We start from the raw sequence: 15,990 nt of genomic DNA on the forward strand, positions 1-15,990 counted from the left end.
ATTATTCGGCTCAATTCAATTCGTTTGTACCTTTACTTCCGAGCATGGTTTGCTGTTGCGGCCACGGAATGGCCGTTCCAAAACAAGAATGGCATGTTGCCCGGCAAAATTTCCGGCCTGAAATGATGATATATTAGAGCACCCACAATGAGTGTTCATTGGGTGTTATTAACACCCAATGAACACCCATGTGGGTGTTCATAGCATTGTGGGTGGGTGTTATTAACACCCACCCACAAGAGAGAGAAGATGGGCGTTCACAGTTGTGAATGCCCATCTTTCTTTCTTTTTTTTTTTGTATGTAATGGGGCGTGCTTGCACGCCCCATCACTTTCTTTCTGGAGCGTTCTTGCACGCGCCAGAAAGAGAGTGTGCAGGTGCAGACGCGGGCCCCACGCGTCTGCACCTGCATTACTTTATTTTTTTTTAATTTTTTTAATTTAAATAATAATAAATAACGGTAATATATTCAATTATTTGTCAGATTGTGTCAAACTAGTGCATTTTTTAACGGAAACTTTTTTTTTGTTATTTAATTTATTTTATTTTTAATATAAAAAAAATAAATAAATAAATAAATTATAACGGCTAGTTAACGGCTAGTTAGAATTTTCATCTATAAATACCCTTCAATGCTAACACCAAAATTCATTCCACTTCCAACACTCTTCAATTCTACTTTCATTCTCTCCTATATCTTTCTTACTCTTTTCTGAAATATTATTTTTTATCCGAAATGGATGAAAATACGAGGGCATATCTTACATATTTGTTAAATTCTACACAAAACTCGCAAGAAAATGCATCTTCCCAAAATCCACAAACTCCACCAACTCATCAATATCCACATCCATTTCCAAATATGCAGTTTCCTCCACAAAACGTTCAAAATTTCCTAGGATTTGGAAATTTTATGAGTCATCCGAATTATACCTCCAGAGGTCTACCACAACCACTTTCAGCCGAATATTGGCAAAACACGAGTCATCTACCATTCACGCCGCCAGTTCTTCAAGGCTTTGGTACCCCATACACAACTGGTACGCATTTTTCATCTTTGATGCCGACTGAACCTGCATCTCCGACTTTTGTCCCAGAGACTCAACTGTCCGATCGTGAATCCCCAATCGAGGTGGTGAATTTAGAAAAAACGATTCCGAATGCTGAGGGTACGAGAAAGCGTTCGACTTGGAAAAAGGTTGAAGATGAGGTCTTGGCCAGAAGTTTTGTCACAATCAGTGATGATCCAATAATCGGCAATGACCAGAAGGCAGATGCATTTTGGGGACGTGTCGCAAGCTACTACAATGACAATCGTCCTGCAGGTTCAAACAACAGAAAAGCTAATGTTATACGGTCACATTGGCTCAACACAATCCAGAAGAAGGTAAATCTATTCAACGCAAATTACAATAGTATTTACAGTTTATATCGCAGTGGTCACAGTGATGAAGACATATTGAGGTTTGCGTATGAAAAATATCGCGAAGAACACAATGGTGTTGCGTTCAACCTCGAGCATGTGTGGAGAATTGTTAAAGATCGTCCAATGTTTACTCCACAATCCGATGATCACTTTGTGGCCACAAAGAAGACGAGGACCTCTGAGTCAGGAGCAAGCAACACATCTTCCAACCAAAATGTGAGCGTAGACATAGATGACGAAGATAATCGTCCAATGGGTAGGAAGGCAGCAAAAAGAAAGGGAAAAGACAAAGTCAAATCGACCATGGAGGATCTGACAGTAAACTATAACAGTATTTTTTCAAAGTTCAATGAGTACACAAACGTAAAGAAGTCTGAAGTCGATCTGAAACAAAAACAACTTGAAGTTGAGGAGATTAAGGCAAAAGCTTCCTTGTCCAATGCAGAAGCAAAGAATCGTCGATTGAGGTTGAAGGAGTACGAGATCTTGAACAAAGACACCTCGGAAATGACTACTGAGCAACTTATCATACATGAATGTTTGTGAAAGGATATCAGGTCCAGTTGGAATATATAAACTGTTTGCGCATTTCGATTGATTGTATTGTTTAATTATTGCATTTCGAAGTATTTGTATTGTTTAGTTATTGTATTTTCGAGTGATTGTAATGTAGTATTTCCGAGTGATTGTAATTTTTAATTATTGTGGTTTCGAGTGATTGTAATTTTTAATTAGTGTGGTTCCAATTATCGTGATTTAAAATTTTTATCAACTTTGAAAACTAGTCATTACAAAGTAGTAATATCAAATGTCTAATTATCCAACAACTTTACTTATTAGATTACAAATAAAATCAACTTACAACTTTTTTCGAAATAAACAAAATTATATTTTCAAAACATATTGAGTTAATTAATAGATTTCAAAGATATATAAATATATGGTGCTAAGCAAATAATCTAATCTTTGAAGCAAAATGAGTTTGATAAAAGAAATATAAAACAAAAAAGGAAAGAAAATATGGTGGAATTGGTATAATTATTAAAGTTGTTGGATTGCTCAAATTATGTGGATTCTCTAAGAATGCAAGCCACGTTAGGTATTTACTATAATCAATTTTTGAGACTTTTTTTATTAAAATAATATAAAAATAAAGAATATATATTAAAGTATACAATTTGAAAAAGTTGATGAATGTATTAAACTATTTTTGCAAAATAGTCGTTAGAAACTATCCGTTGCAAACTAGCCGTTAGAATCTAATCGTTGCAAAATAGCCGTTGGAAACTAGTCGTTGCAAGATATCCTTTATATATAGACACATTGTGCTAAGATATTTGCATTTCACTAAGATAACTTTCACAAACACATATACAACAATATATTTCCTCCGAAAATGTCTCATTCCACAGACAGCTCTAGGTCAAGTTCCAGTTCGACAAGCGAAGAAGAAGTACATGTTCAAATCGATGAGCAAGATGATGATCCGGTAGAAGATCTGATGTTAATGGTACTTCAACAACACCAACAAGTTATGGAAGCATATCAGAGGAGAGAAACACGCAGAAGAAGGAGGTTCATCCAAAGAAATCGTGAAGCCGGTCATGAGAGGCTCGTCAATGATTATTTCTCTACAAACCCGGTGTATCATGATGGAATATTTCGAAGACGGTTTCGAATGCGAAGAGAGTTATTCCTTCGCATAGTGACTGCCTTAGAGAATCATTCGACGTTTTTTCAACAAAGGAAAGATGTTGTGCGAAGAAAAGGGTTGTCACCACTACAAAAATGCATCGCTGCGATTCGTCAACTAGCTTACGGAGTCCCTGCAGATCATCTTGATGAGTACCTACGTATGGGTGAATCCACGACCATCAGGTGTCTTTTCAAGTTTTTTGAATACTTGGTTGAAATATTTGGTGATAGGTACTTAAGAAGACCAAATGCTGATGATGTTCAATGTCTTCTTCAAATGCATGATGACAGACACGGCTTTCCTGGCATGTTGGGTAGCCTTGATTGTATGCATTGAAAATGGAAAAATTGTCCGGTTGCTTGGAAAGGTCAATTTACAAGGGGACATGGGTCACCAACAATTGTGCTAGAGGCGGTCGCGTCTCATGACTTGTGGATTTGGCATGCCTTCTTTGGGGTCGCCGGTTCACGCAACGATATCAACGTGTTATATGAATCTCCAATCTTCAACAACGTCTTGCAAGGAAATGCGCCGGAGGTTAATTTCACGGTGAACGGCACTACATATACGAAAGGTTATTATTTAACAGATGGAATATATCCCGAGTGGGCTACTTTCGTTAAGGCTTTTCTTTGCCCGGAGGATCCCAAGAGAAAGTTGTTTAAGGAAAGACAGGAATCTGCAAGAAAAGATGTCGAGCGGGCATTTGGTGTGCTCCAATCTCGATGGGCGATTGTCAGAGGCCCAGCTCGCTATTGGTATAGGAAAAAATTAAAACAAATAATGTTAGCATGCATTATTTTGCATAACATGATTATTGATGACGAAGGAGGTCACGTGATAGATTGGTATAACGATGAAGCGGATGAACTTGCACAACCTATCCTAGGATCCAACCGAGGCTTTCAGGATTATCTTCGGACAAATTCAGAACTACGTGACACTCAAGTTCATCACCAACTTCGCGCGGACTTAGTGGAGCATATTTGGGGGAATTGCAACAACATGAATCCGTGAATTAATATTGTATTTGTTATTTTTAATTTCTTTGAATTGTTATTTTTTTAAAGTTATTGTTGCATTTGAATTTAATAATTTCGTGTATTGAATAAATATATTAAAATGATTTTATTTATTTTTAAAATTAATTAAATTAAAACTTAAAATATAATATTATAATTATAAATATATTATAAAATGTAAAGAAAATGAATTTATTTAGTATAAAATAATTTTATAATGTTGAGTGGAATGTAGGACCCGTAAATAATGAATGCTAATGTTAATAGGATTGTGGGTGGAAAAAAGGATGTGTTATTAACAGTGAGACCCATGACTTTTGATGATGTGGAGGGTGTTATTGGTGTTATTAATGGATAGGGTTGTGAATGCTCTTATAACGCTGATTTTTGACGGAATATCACCGATTTTTGGACTGCCGCCTATCGAGTTTGAATTTATTTTTCCGAATTATTTGCTGATTTATTTCATTAAATAAATTTGCCATATTTCTTAATATTTGATCATCTTTTTCGGTTAAGCATGATTCGAAGCTCGACATTTTCATTGATTAATTATAAAGAACCTCCAGTGGCAAATCTCATATAAAACATGAAATTTTCTTAAGTAATATTTACAAACTCTAAAAAAAAAAAAAAAAAACTATACTATTCCAAAATAAATAAATAAATAAATAAACTACAGATTTTTCCTTAACAAATTTACTGAAAAAATTTTGTAATAATTTGTTCATAGAAATTGTAAACACTACTTAATTCCACTCTCGATCCTTATTTGGAAAGCTCAGTGCACCTTTCAAGTATGAGCATATTGGGGGCATGCTTTAAAAAATATTTATATTCAAGATTTAATAATAAGACAATTTTTTTGTTTCCGAAGAGATAATACACGTAATTTACCCTAATATTTTTCTCATTATTAGCCTAGCTAGATATACATGTACAAGCATATTTTGTATTCACACCTTTTTGGTCAAAAAAAAAAGCAGGGAGAGGGCTATAGGAATCAAACGCTAGCTTTCAAAGTTTTGGGCAACCAAAAGGATGAGATAAGTCTTCCCCCACTCTGCAAAAACAAAGCCCACCCCACCCAACCAACCAATTCATATCCTTTTCTTCTGCCCAAGATTTTGACTGCAAAGTTATTGCTTGCATGCTCTGATTTGATTTGATTACTCAAAACATTTGACATTTTCCTCACATATATCAATCTCTGCCAGCTAGAAAAGGAACAAAAAACGTCACACTACCCAATGCCCCAAATCATCAAAGAAAGCAACCTCCCTCTGCTCTGCGCCTACTGCTGTAAACTGTCTTTCATTTACTCATCACTCATCCACAAATTTGAATCATATGCTGGACTCCAGCTAAGAGAAAAAACGAGCATCATAGTTGATTTGCATATATGTTATCTGATCATGAACAGATAACTGTGTATATATGATCATGTAATTTTTGATGAAGCTAATTCAAGATTTCACAAATGATGAATGCTAGCAGCTTGACAAAATGTTTCTCTAACAGTGGAACATGATAGAGAAACTGATCAAAGAAAAAACATGTGCCTGATCATGAAATGAGACACGATTCACTGTGAAATGATCGAAGCCTACCTAGCAGAGATATATATATATATATATATGTCAGTAGCGTGGCGGGTGGGGCGGTGGAGGCTGTCTGGCGGTGGGAGCCCAGATCACATCCGAAGGCTGATTATAGCTGTGAATGGAAATCCCACATGATTCCGCCGCCGTAATACCATCACCGCCGCCGGAAACCGCCGCGGGAGACTGATCCCCCTCGACACCACTATCGTCCATCAATAATCTATCGTAGGATGGGCTGTTGAAAGTTGTCGAAATCAGATAAACGGTGGCGGCGGATACCAAAGGACCCATTACGATCCCACCCACCATCTGCCCCTGTGGACCTGCTAGCGTTATGGCGAACCCGTTTGAAAGCCCAGTGGCTAAAATCGGAGACGAAGCGGACGGCGGCAGAATCGTGGCGGAGATGGATAGGATGTCGAAACGGCCGTGGAAGGTGACGGTGGCGCCGGGAGTCGTCGACGGCTGCTTCAGAGTGACGTTGGACACGACGCCGTAGCCGTTGAGCACGCAGAGCCCGAGGTTCCTCCTCCGGCAGAAGCGAGTGGTGGCTTCGATCACATCAACTCCGGGCGGGAGTTCGAGGACGTAAGGTGTCATCTGCGGCTCGGATGGGTCCGGAGCTACGATCACTGGCGGTCTGGGTTTGTTCTTGGAGCCGGGTGGGCGGCCGCGTGGGCGGCGGGTGACTTCGATGGTGGCGCCGTCGTTGGGTGGAGGAGGGTCTTTTGGTTGCTTCATGGTTGAGCTGGAGGGACTGTGAGCAGCAGCTTCTGAAGACGAGGGACGGTCGGAGGCGGAGGGGCTGGGGAAAGAGTGGTGGAGATGGGGCTGCTGCGGCGGTGGTGGATGGTGGAAGTTGGCGGGTTGACGGTGGGACTTGGGAAACATGGTGTAATGGTACTGTTTATCTTCTGCATATTCCCCTTTCATTCTCTCGTTTAATGTTTATATATATCCATGTCTATCCATATTCTGTGGGATGAGGAAAATGGGGGGCGAGACTTTGGTGGTATATATATATATATATATAGCACATGGCTTGTTTTTAGCTATTTATCTTGTGTTTTTTTTTAAACATTGTTAGGGTGGGTTATATATGTTATTATGTTAACTGAGAATTTATTAGGTCTATATAAAAAAAGAAAGGAAAAAAAACAAAAGAAAAGGGCATTGGTCGTAGAGGTAATTCGACTCTACATAGAGGTACTACCTCTTTATAGGGTGTAAGGTTATGATTGGCCAAAAATCATGTGGATCTATATGATTTGATGTGGGATCCACATAATTTGCATACGTGGCCAATTAATGACCACACAGCTACAGTGGGGTGATACCCCGTAGCATCGAAGTACTCTTGGTCGTAGCTTCTAATGTCAAAAATATAATAAATATGATTTTTTTAAGAGAGTTTGAACTTTGAAATATATTATAGACTATAGTTGTAAGGAAAATTAGTATTAAAAATAATTGTTGGTGTATGAATGAGCAATAAATCTCTAATATCAAACAAAAGTATTCATTTAGTCCTTATGTCAGAACTTGTTCTTCATTCCCTATTTCATTTTTTTCATGTGTTTGATGTCCATAGCTATTGAACACCAAAGCATCAAATTGATCTTGTATATAATTAAAAATTCACTACTACCATTTTATTATATCAAAACAAGGGCAATTCATACAACTAATATATAATATTTATTGAGTCTCTCCATTCTCAACGTTATCTTTTCCCCTACTTCAACTTCAATTTATACCTCCTGTGTGCATTCACATCATTGAACCAGAATTTTAATTTGTTGAATTTGAAGGCAATAATCGGAGAGGCGGAAGGAATTTTGAGTTAAGACAATGCAAAAAATCGAACGAAAAACCAATAAATATGTGCAGATGTGGAAAATGTTCAAATTTTAAGCTCAAACTTTATGATTTTTCTTCGAGATTGAACAAGTAAAAATGAGTTTGTGTTTTACGCTTTTGAATTGAATGATTCCATGAGACATGTGTGTGTTGTAGTACTCAATCTACGGACTGATTTCATACCCAAAATCTAGGGTTTAGTTTTATGAGATGATTTGTGTTTTTTCTTGTTAAATTGTAGATAGATTGATACATGTTTATTAATTATAATATTCAATTATTATAATTTCATGCTCAATTTTGAAAGTTTAGTTCATTATTCGAATTTTTGTTCAATTTTCTGAAAATTTTTTAAAATATTGAAAGTTTCATAAAATATTCTTAATCGACATATGAAAAAAAAAAAAAAGAATTCAATATACTATGAATATGAAGAAATCCAGCAAAGCTAAGAATGAGAAAGAATTTATGTTTTAGGCTTGTGTTGTATTGTATTGTTGTTTGTTTTATTTGGATTTGAGGTTTTTAGTGTTAATTGATCATATTGTAGTTCAAAAAATTTTAATATTGTCCATATTATATTTCAATGTATGTTATTGAAGTGTGTAAATCATTATGTTATTTGTAGTCATATTTTTTTGATCGGTTTGCATACTTTATCTTTAAAGATTTGTCATTGGCATGGTGATGAAAGAATCTCATGTTAGCAAGGTGCAACCCTCGATCATAGTGTTTATACATGCAGGTGGTTGGAGTATCTAGCCCATGACACGAATGTCACCATTGGGTATAAACAAGATGTGAAGATGAACAATTATTTAAGCCTTCATGACATCGATTATAGTATCAAACACAAATGGATTGTTGGAGAGAAACTTTGAGTTATTTATTTCTTATCATTACGCTTATAGTTTGTAGTTTATGAGTTTGAACTTTGACTTTTTTATCGTCATGGAGTTTCGTGGTTTTAGTTTACTTACGTATAGAAGAAAAACAATCTTGCTGTTTAGATTCATGATGATGTACTGAACATGTGTTCATTTTGTATCTATACATATTACTGCAACACCTATTGCGCAAAAAATTGTACATATTTGATTAAATTATGCATAAATATTTAACTAATAAGTATATTATTGAGAAATTGAATGTTATACATTAAAAAAATGGAGGAATCGTAGTACATATTGCAAGTATGTTGAGTATATTACTCAATAAATTGATCACGAAAAATAATAAATCGAGCATGATTGAGAATAACTATTAAAAATAATAGCACATTTTTTGTATATGTTAAGTATAATATTCAACTAATTGAACACTAAATAAATTAGGTCAAGTTTAAACATTGGGTATTCTAAGTATAAACACACTTGTTTTTAAAAAAATTTAAAAAAAATAGAGAAAAAAAGGTACAAATTATCAAAAATTAGTATAACTGTCTAAAATTGAAGTAAATCATGCAAATATATTGAATGTAGTATTCAAGGAATTACGAATAATACTTACGAATCAAAATCCTAGAAATAACTTAAACATAATAAATCCAATAATACAACCCAATCGAAAGTCAATAAATTACGAATGAAAGTTAATCCTAGAAATCACCAGAAACCACTGCTACCAAGCCCTGGTCACCGAACAACGACTAAATCTCGTTCCTGGTCCTCCTGCAAACATGCCCCATCAAATGGCATGTCCGAGATAAAAGCATGGACGTGAGCTCTAACGCTCAGTACGTAATGTATCGAATATACAAGTCTATATGATGCATTCAACATGAAATGTCTGTATTACTGGCTTCATATCTGGAAAATCATGCTCAAAACATAGGCGCCTCCAGTATGCGCATGTTGCTCTGAAGATTCAGTGGGTGCCATACGTACTGAACTAGATCTTGGACATAGAAATGTCCTGGGTAAACCACACACGATGCCCCGTCGGTTCAGTAAGTATCACACTGTACCCGATCGTACACTAAAAACAACCCTAGGGTTGAGCGACCCTAGAACAACTTGCTATCTCGATAGGATAACATGCTCAAAATAGTATGCAAATGCCGCATACAAATCATGAACAGTATAACATACATCTCATGACAAATAATAATGCAACACATAATCATGTATATTCAGTTGGTTATCTCAGTCTGCACTTACCTACCTCTAAAAAGGCAGTCCTATGATCAACACTCTAGGATTCAAGCCTACAAGCCAATATTAACCAAATCACTATTACTGATCTAAAAGCCTTAACTATACTAATAGATACTCCCAAAATCTAATCAGTGTCTAGACTTATACATGTGTCCGTCATCAGCCCGCTGATGCCGAATACCCCAGAACTTGGGCACAACTCCGCTACGACTCCGAGACAACTCGCCAAGGATCGCCCTTGCCAAAGATGGCTGGAAAACCCCTAAAACTACTTAGAATCGAGAGAGAGAGAGTTGGTGAATTTGTGCTCAAAATGTGATCTCGGAACTTATATTTATTGGTCATGATCGGAGCTTTCGATCAGCACCTTCGAAGCTTCCGATCTGTATCAAACACCACTTGTAACGAGCTTCCGACAAGTGTCCCTGCCAGCATATCGGAATGTCTGAACTCATGATTGTAGCTTCCGATCTCCCACATGATGTCACCTTGCTGACCTCACTCTTTGGAAAACTAGCTGTGTACGTTCGGAGCTTTCAAACGCACGATCGGAGCTTCCGATCTCAACAGATCTTCCAAACTCAACGTTGATTTCAAATTGGTTTGGGACCCCCCCTCCCCCCTGTCATTTTCGGACGTTTTGGAGCTGATTTTTCACTTATTTTCATCAAATAATGACTCCTTAAACATGTTTTGCCACTTTTGAAATTATATGTAATTTTTTAACATGTTTAAATCACTTAATATTTTAAAATGGGACCAGGTTACTACAATAACTATTAGGAATTGTAGTATATGTTGCAAATATGTTGAGTATAATATTCAAATAATTGAGAAGTATGCAAAATAATTATGTTCGATGACAAAATATCATATTCAACTGTTGTTGAAATTTAGAAATACATCAAATTATGCAATGATAGACATTGGACAATGAATGATATCACCATATGTGATCTCACTAAATAATGAGCAATGTGTTCTTATTATATATTTGTCAAAGTAGTGCAAATGATATTAGATTATCAACACTAATGGAATTGAACGACTGTTCATACAATAATGAAAACTCATCATAAGCATCATAATGTATGGTATGCATGAAATCATGACATATTCACATGTGTAAAAAGTAAGTCTTTCATTTTTGATTTCTTATCTCTTTGTGCCACAAATGATCGAGATTATTCCAAATATATTTTGAATAATTTCAAATCGTAGACAATTCGAACTCTTTTATTTTCACTTGGAAAGGTCAATATTACTGACCCAAAATTTTATCTCGAAAAGTAGAACATCATATGCGCAATTATGGCACATTTGTACTTCTCTTGCTCATTTTTTGTTCTAGAACCCATGATCACGCGTTCTCTTTTAATAGTAGAGTTTAAATACAAGTGTCGTCTTAAATTTTTGGTTAATAGATGCCTACATATCATATTCAACAACTGTTGAAGTTTAGAAGTGTATCTAATTACGCAATTGTAGACATTGGACAATGAATGTTATCGCCGCATGAGATCTCATTGAATAATGAACAAATTTTACATTTTTCAAAGTAGTGCACATGATATTAGATTTCAATACTAACGGAATTGAGCGACTGTTCATAAAATGATGAAAACTCATCAAAAACATCTTAATGTATGTTATGCACGAAATCATAACATCTTCGTGTGTGTGAAAATAATTAGTCTTTCATTCCTAATTTTCTATCTGTTTGTGCTACAAATAGTCGAGATTGTTCCAAATATCTTTTGAATTATTCCAAACCGAGGACATTTCTAACATTATTTACTTTTACTTGGCAAGGTTGATATTAGTGGTCCAAACTTTTATCCCGAAAATTAAACATCATATGCGCAACTAAGACGTATTTGTACTCTTATTGCTCATGTGTTGTGTCAGACCCCATGATCACGCGTGTTCTTTCAATAGCGGAGTTTAAATACAAGTGTCGTCTTAAAAATGTGTTTAATAGATGCCTAAATGTCATACTCAAAAAACTGTTGAAATTTACAAGTACATCTAATTGAGCAATTATAGGCATTGGACAATGAATGGTATCATCACATGTGATCTCATTAAATAATGAACAATGTATTAATCTTCTATATTTGTCAAAAAATTTAACATGACATTAGATTTTCAATACTAATGGAATTGAGTTGCTATTCATACAATAACGAAAACTCTTCATAAGTATCATAATGTGTGTTATGTATGAAATCATAACATGTTAGGACCGAACGCTTGCCATTTTTTCCTATCTGTTTGTGCCATAATGTCGATATTGTTTCAATTATATTTGAAATTATTCCAAATTGAGGATAATTTGCGTAATTTACTTTCACTTGGCAAGGTTGATCTTAGTGACCTAAAATTTTGTCCCAAAAATTTAGAAGATTATAGCGCAATTAAGCCGTATTTGTACTCTTCTTGGGTATCCGTTGTGTCAGATCCCATGATCACACATGCTCTTTTAATAGAGGAGTTAAAATATAATTTTTGTTCGAAAAATTAAGTTAATTGATACCTAAATAACATATTAAACCACTGTTTAGGTTTATAAATACATCTAATTATGCAATCATGGAAATTTGACAATGAATGAGATCACCACATGTGATCTCATTGAATAATAAGAAATGTATTCATCTTAAACATTTATGAAAGTTGTGGACATGACATCATATGACAAACACTAATGGAATTGTTTGATTATTCATACGAAAATGAAAATCATCATAGACATCAGAATATGTGTTATGAAAAAAATCATAACATATTAGTTTGTCTGCAAAGAAAGAGTCACTCATTCATAATTTCCAATTTGCTTATTCCATAAATGTCAAGATTGTTCCAAATATATTTTAGATTGTTCCAAAACTAATTAGAGTCTAGCATTATACTTGCGTCCGTCGTCAACCCTTTGATGTCGAAGACCCTGACCCAAGCACAGCTCTGCTACAAGTCCCATAGCACTTCGTTATCGCCCGACCCTCAAAAAGGTGATTAAAACTAAACACTGGATCAAAATCCACATCTAAAACACGCACCAACTATGAGAATTCTCACCCCCATTTATAGACCACAATCGGACCTTCCGATCGCAAGTTCAAACATTCAGATCGCACTTTCGAACTTTCGATTTCCTGATCTGAGCTTCCGATCACTATCCACTGAACACATGTCTATTGATTGGACAACACAAGATGCCGAACTAGGGGTTCGGATCTTCTAAACGCACCCTTGCCAAATCACCAATTGGAAACTCATACATGTGTTAGGGGGAAGTTCGGATCTTCTGAACTCAAGATCGAAACTTCCGAACTCAATTCTTGCTTTCGAAGGGTTCTGAACTACCGATCTGTTCTTGGTTCAAGTTTGAACCTTCTGAACGACTTGAATACTTGAAACCCTCCAGACCATTTTCGAACGTCCTGAATCCAATTTTCTACTTATTAATATCAATCTAGGATTCTTTAATCATGTTTTAACCATTCTAAACATGCTCAAACATTTAATTGTTTAATTTGGAAATCGAGCTACTACATTTACTTTCACTTGGCAAAGTCGATTTTGTTGACCTAAAATTTTATCTCGAGAAGTAGAACTTTATATGCGCAATTAAAATGCATCTGCACTTTTAGTGACTCGCTCTTGGATCACCTAATTAACAATAATAGCATGAAATTAAATCTTAAAGTGAAGAAATATAATTTTACAACCCCATCGAAAATAGTATTGAAATACTCTCAACCTGAGACTAGAAACAATAACGATTTGTTACGCCTTAAACGTATACAAATTTTATAAACGAGATTAATGTTTTTAATGCGATAACTTATCTTGTTTTGATAATTACAAAACTAGGTTATTATTTCTAATCGTTTAAAGTGAAACTTTGCAGATTAGATTCTTATGAACAAATAAATTCATGTGCGGAATATTCAAAATTATGGAGCAGAAAATTGCAAAAATAACTAAGAATATTCGAGTCATCCAAATCCAATCTCCACTGTCCACAATGGTTTAGGATGCTTTAAAGCTTCTGTCTAAATTTCAGGATGATCCGACAGTTTGATTGTGAGATATGAATTTTTGAACATTGTCGCATAGTTTGCACTGTACAAAACGGATACCACGATCTCATAAATGGATGCAACGTTCTTAGTCAAAAACATGATCCAAAATTTAAGGAAAAAATTAATCCGACCAAAGCTGCATTGCGCCGAACAGACGCAACAAACCTTAGAACGGACGCAACATTCTACACCGGCGCCAGAAGAATTGAATGTGCGCCGAACGGATGCAACGAAGGCCAGAACGGACGCAACGAATCTGCCCGAGTTTACAACTATAAAAAGAGGCCATTCCAAGCCATTTCAAGCATCCCAATTCACTCCCCTCTCCTTTGCAAGCAATCTTCTCTCTATCAAAGTGTTCAATCAAGATTTGTGAGATACATTCAAAAATTGAGAGTTATTTGTAAAAATCATTTATGAGTTGGTTGTGTTATCATTGTAAACACTTGAGTGTGAAGCCAAATGTATTGTGCTATTGTTGAGGCAATCCTTGGAGCCCTTAAGGCCAAGTGCATCGAGTTGTATCGGCACGGTGATTGTGCTATGTTGTACGGCTATCCTTGGAGCAATCAAGGCCAAGAAGTTTGAAGTTCTAGTGGATCCTTGGTTAATCGACCTTAACCAAGAATGGGAGACGTAGACGATTTATCGTCGAACTTCCATAAACATAGCATATCTCTTTTATTTCTTTATTTACTTTACGCATTTATTTACCGCATTTATTTTGATTGCTTTAAGTCTTTCTCTTGCGTATTTACATAATCGCTTTAAATTGCTAAAGTTTCCAATATAACCTAAATCCCCTCATTAGATTCTAACACAATTCATAGAACAGCTTCTACCTCAATGATCGCTCTCTCCGATTCCGTCTAACCTAAGTCCATCCCGTGGAATGGGGTGTCTTTTGGGATCAAATATACTTGTTTTGGACCTCTAATGGATCCTCGAATGGATCCTCGACTGGTTGCTATTTCAGTTGTGAGTTCATGCATGTATCCATATTATCTAGCCTATTCTCATTCCTATCAAATCTTTTTGTTGACTCAGATATAAAATTACTCACTAAATCCTCCAAAGATTTTCTACCCTCACCCCTTTGATTATTGAACCTCGATGGAGGATTTAACACATTTTTATTATTTGAATATGAAAAATTCTCATGATTGGGCAAACTAGGATGATATTGATTGGGTACAGGGTTACCTCGATGGTCATTGAAATTTTTGTTGTTCACATACTGAGCTTGCTCCATACTTTCAAATCCCTCAATAGAATTAATTGTAGTTTCCAGCGATGCTGAATCAATTGAAATTTGATTCTCTTTGCTCATCGTAGTCAAATGTGTAGAAATAGAAGCCATTTGAGCAAAAAAAATGACATGAATGCATCAACTTCATGAACTCCAACATGATTTCTTATCATATATCTCTCACTCGATCACTAATAGATTTTGGTCGTCATCTGCTCAAGCATCTCATGAGCATCCTCAGGAAATTTAGAAAATATTGATCCTCCAACAGTAGAATCCACAAAAATCCTAGTTGGCTCATTCAAACTATTGTAAGATAATTAAATCTACTCCTAATATGAAAAATTGTGGTTTGGGCATTTTCGGAGTAATTATTTGTAGCTCTCCCACGCTTCATAAAGCTGCTCAAAATCTTGATGTTTGGATGTAGTTATCTCAATTTTCAGTTGGACAGACTTGGCAGACGAAAAATACTTGGTCGGAATTTTAGAATCCATGTCAGCCCATGTTGTAATGCTTCCCAGTGACAATGACTGTAACCAACTACGAGCGCTGTCCCTAAGAGAGAATGGGAACATTCGTAGTTTGATGGTGTCCTCAGTAACACAATGAATTTTCACAGTATCAGCGTTCTCCAAAAAAAAGTGTGCAAATGTAAATTTGGATATTCAGTAGCTGCTCATCTAAACTGATTCTGTTGCACCATATTGATCAATGTTGGCTTCAATTAAAAATTATTACCAGTGATATTCTCCCGACCAATCCCGAAATAGTGATTTTTTTATCATCGATCTAAAGTGATATCTGATTGGCACCGGACCGGTATTTTCACCGCCATCTCTATTTTCAGACATTTGTTTCAACTCTCTTCTTCTTGATTTTCTTAAGT

General features: G+C 35.7%; 2 protein-coding genes across 2 annotated transcripts; one reads left to right on the plus strand and one right to left on the minus strand.

Moving 5' to 3' along the window:
• The first annotated feature begins 736 nt into the window (after positions 1 to 736).
• On the plus strand, positions 737 to 4,139 carry LOC140879269 (uncharacterized). Its single transcript, XM_073282949.1, has 4 exons — positions 737 to 1,717; positions 3,305 to 3,320; positions 3,478 to 3,659; positions 3,765 to 4,139. The coding sequence occupies exons 1-4, from the start codon at positions 737 to 739 to the stop codon at positions 4,137 to 4,139; spliced, it is 1,554 nt and encodes a 517-aa protein (XP_073139050.1).
• An 883-nt stretch (positions 4,140 to 5,022) lies between these two features.
• LOC140883280 (AT-hook motif nuclear-localized protein 28) lies at positions 5,023 to 6,910 on the minus strand. Its single transcript, XM_073289695.1, has one exon. The coding sequence runs from the start codon at positions 6,679 to 6,681 to the stop codon at positions 5,785 to 5,787; it is 897 nt and encodes a 298-aa protein (XP_073145796.1). The 5' UTR covers positions 6,682 to 6,910; the 3' UTR covers positions 5,023 to 5,784.
• Positions 6,911 to 15,990: the final 9,080 nt, after the last annotated feature.

The sequence above is a fragment of the Henckelia pumila genome, chromosome 2, assembly GCF_033568475.1.
Source record: "Henckelia pumila isolate YLH828 chromosome 2, ASM3356847v2, whole genome shotgun sequence".
In the NCBI taxonomy this organism is placed as follows: Eukaryota; Viridiplantae; Streptophyta; class Magnoliopsida; order Lamiales; family Gesneriaceae; genus Henckelia; species Henckelia pumila.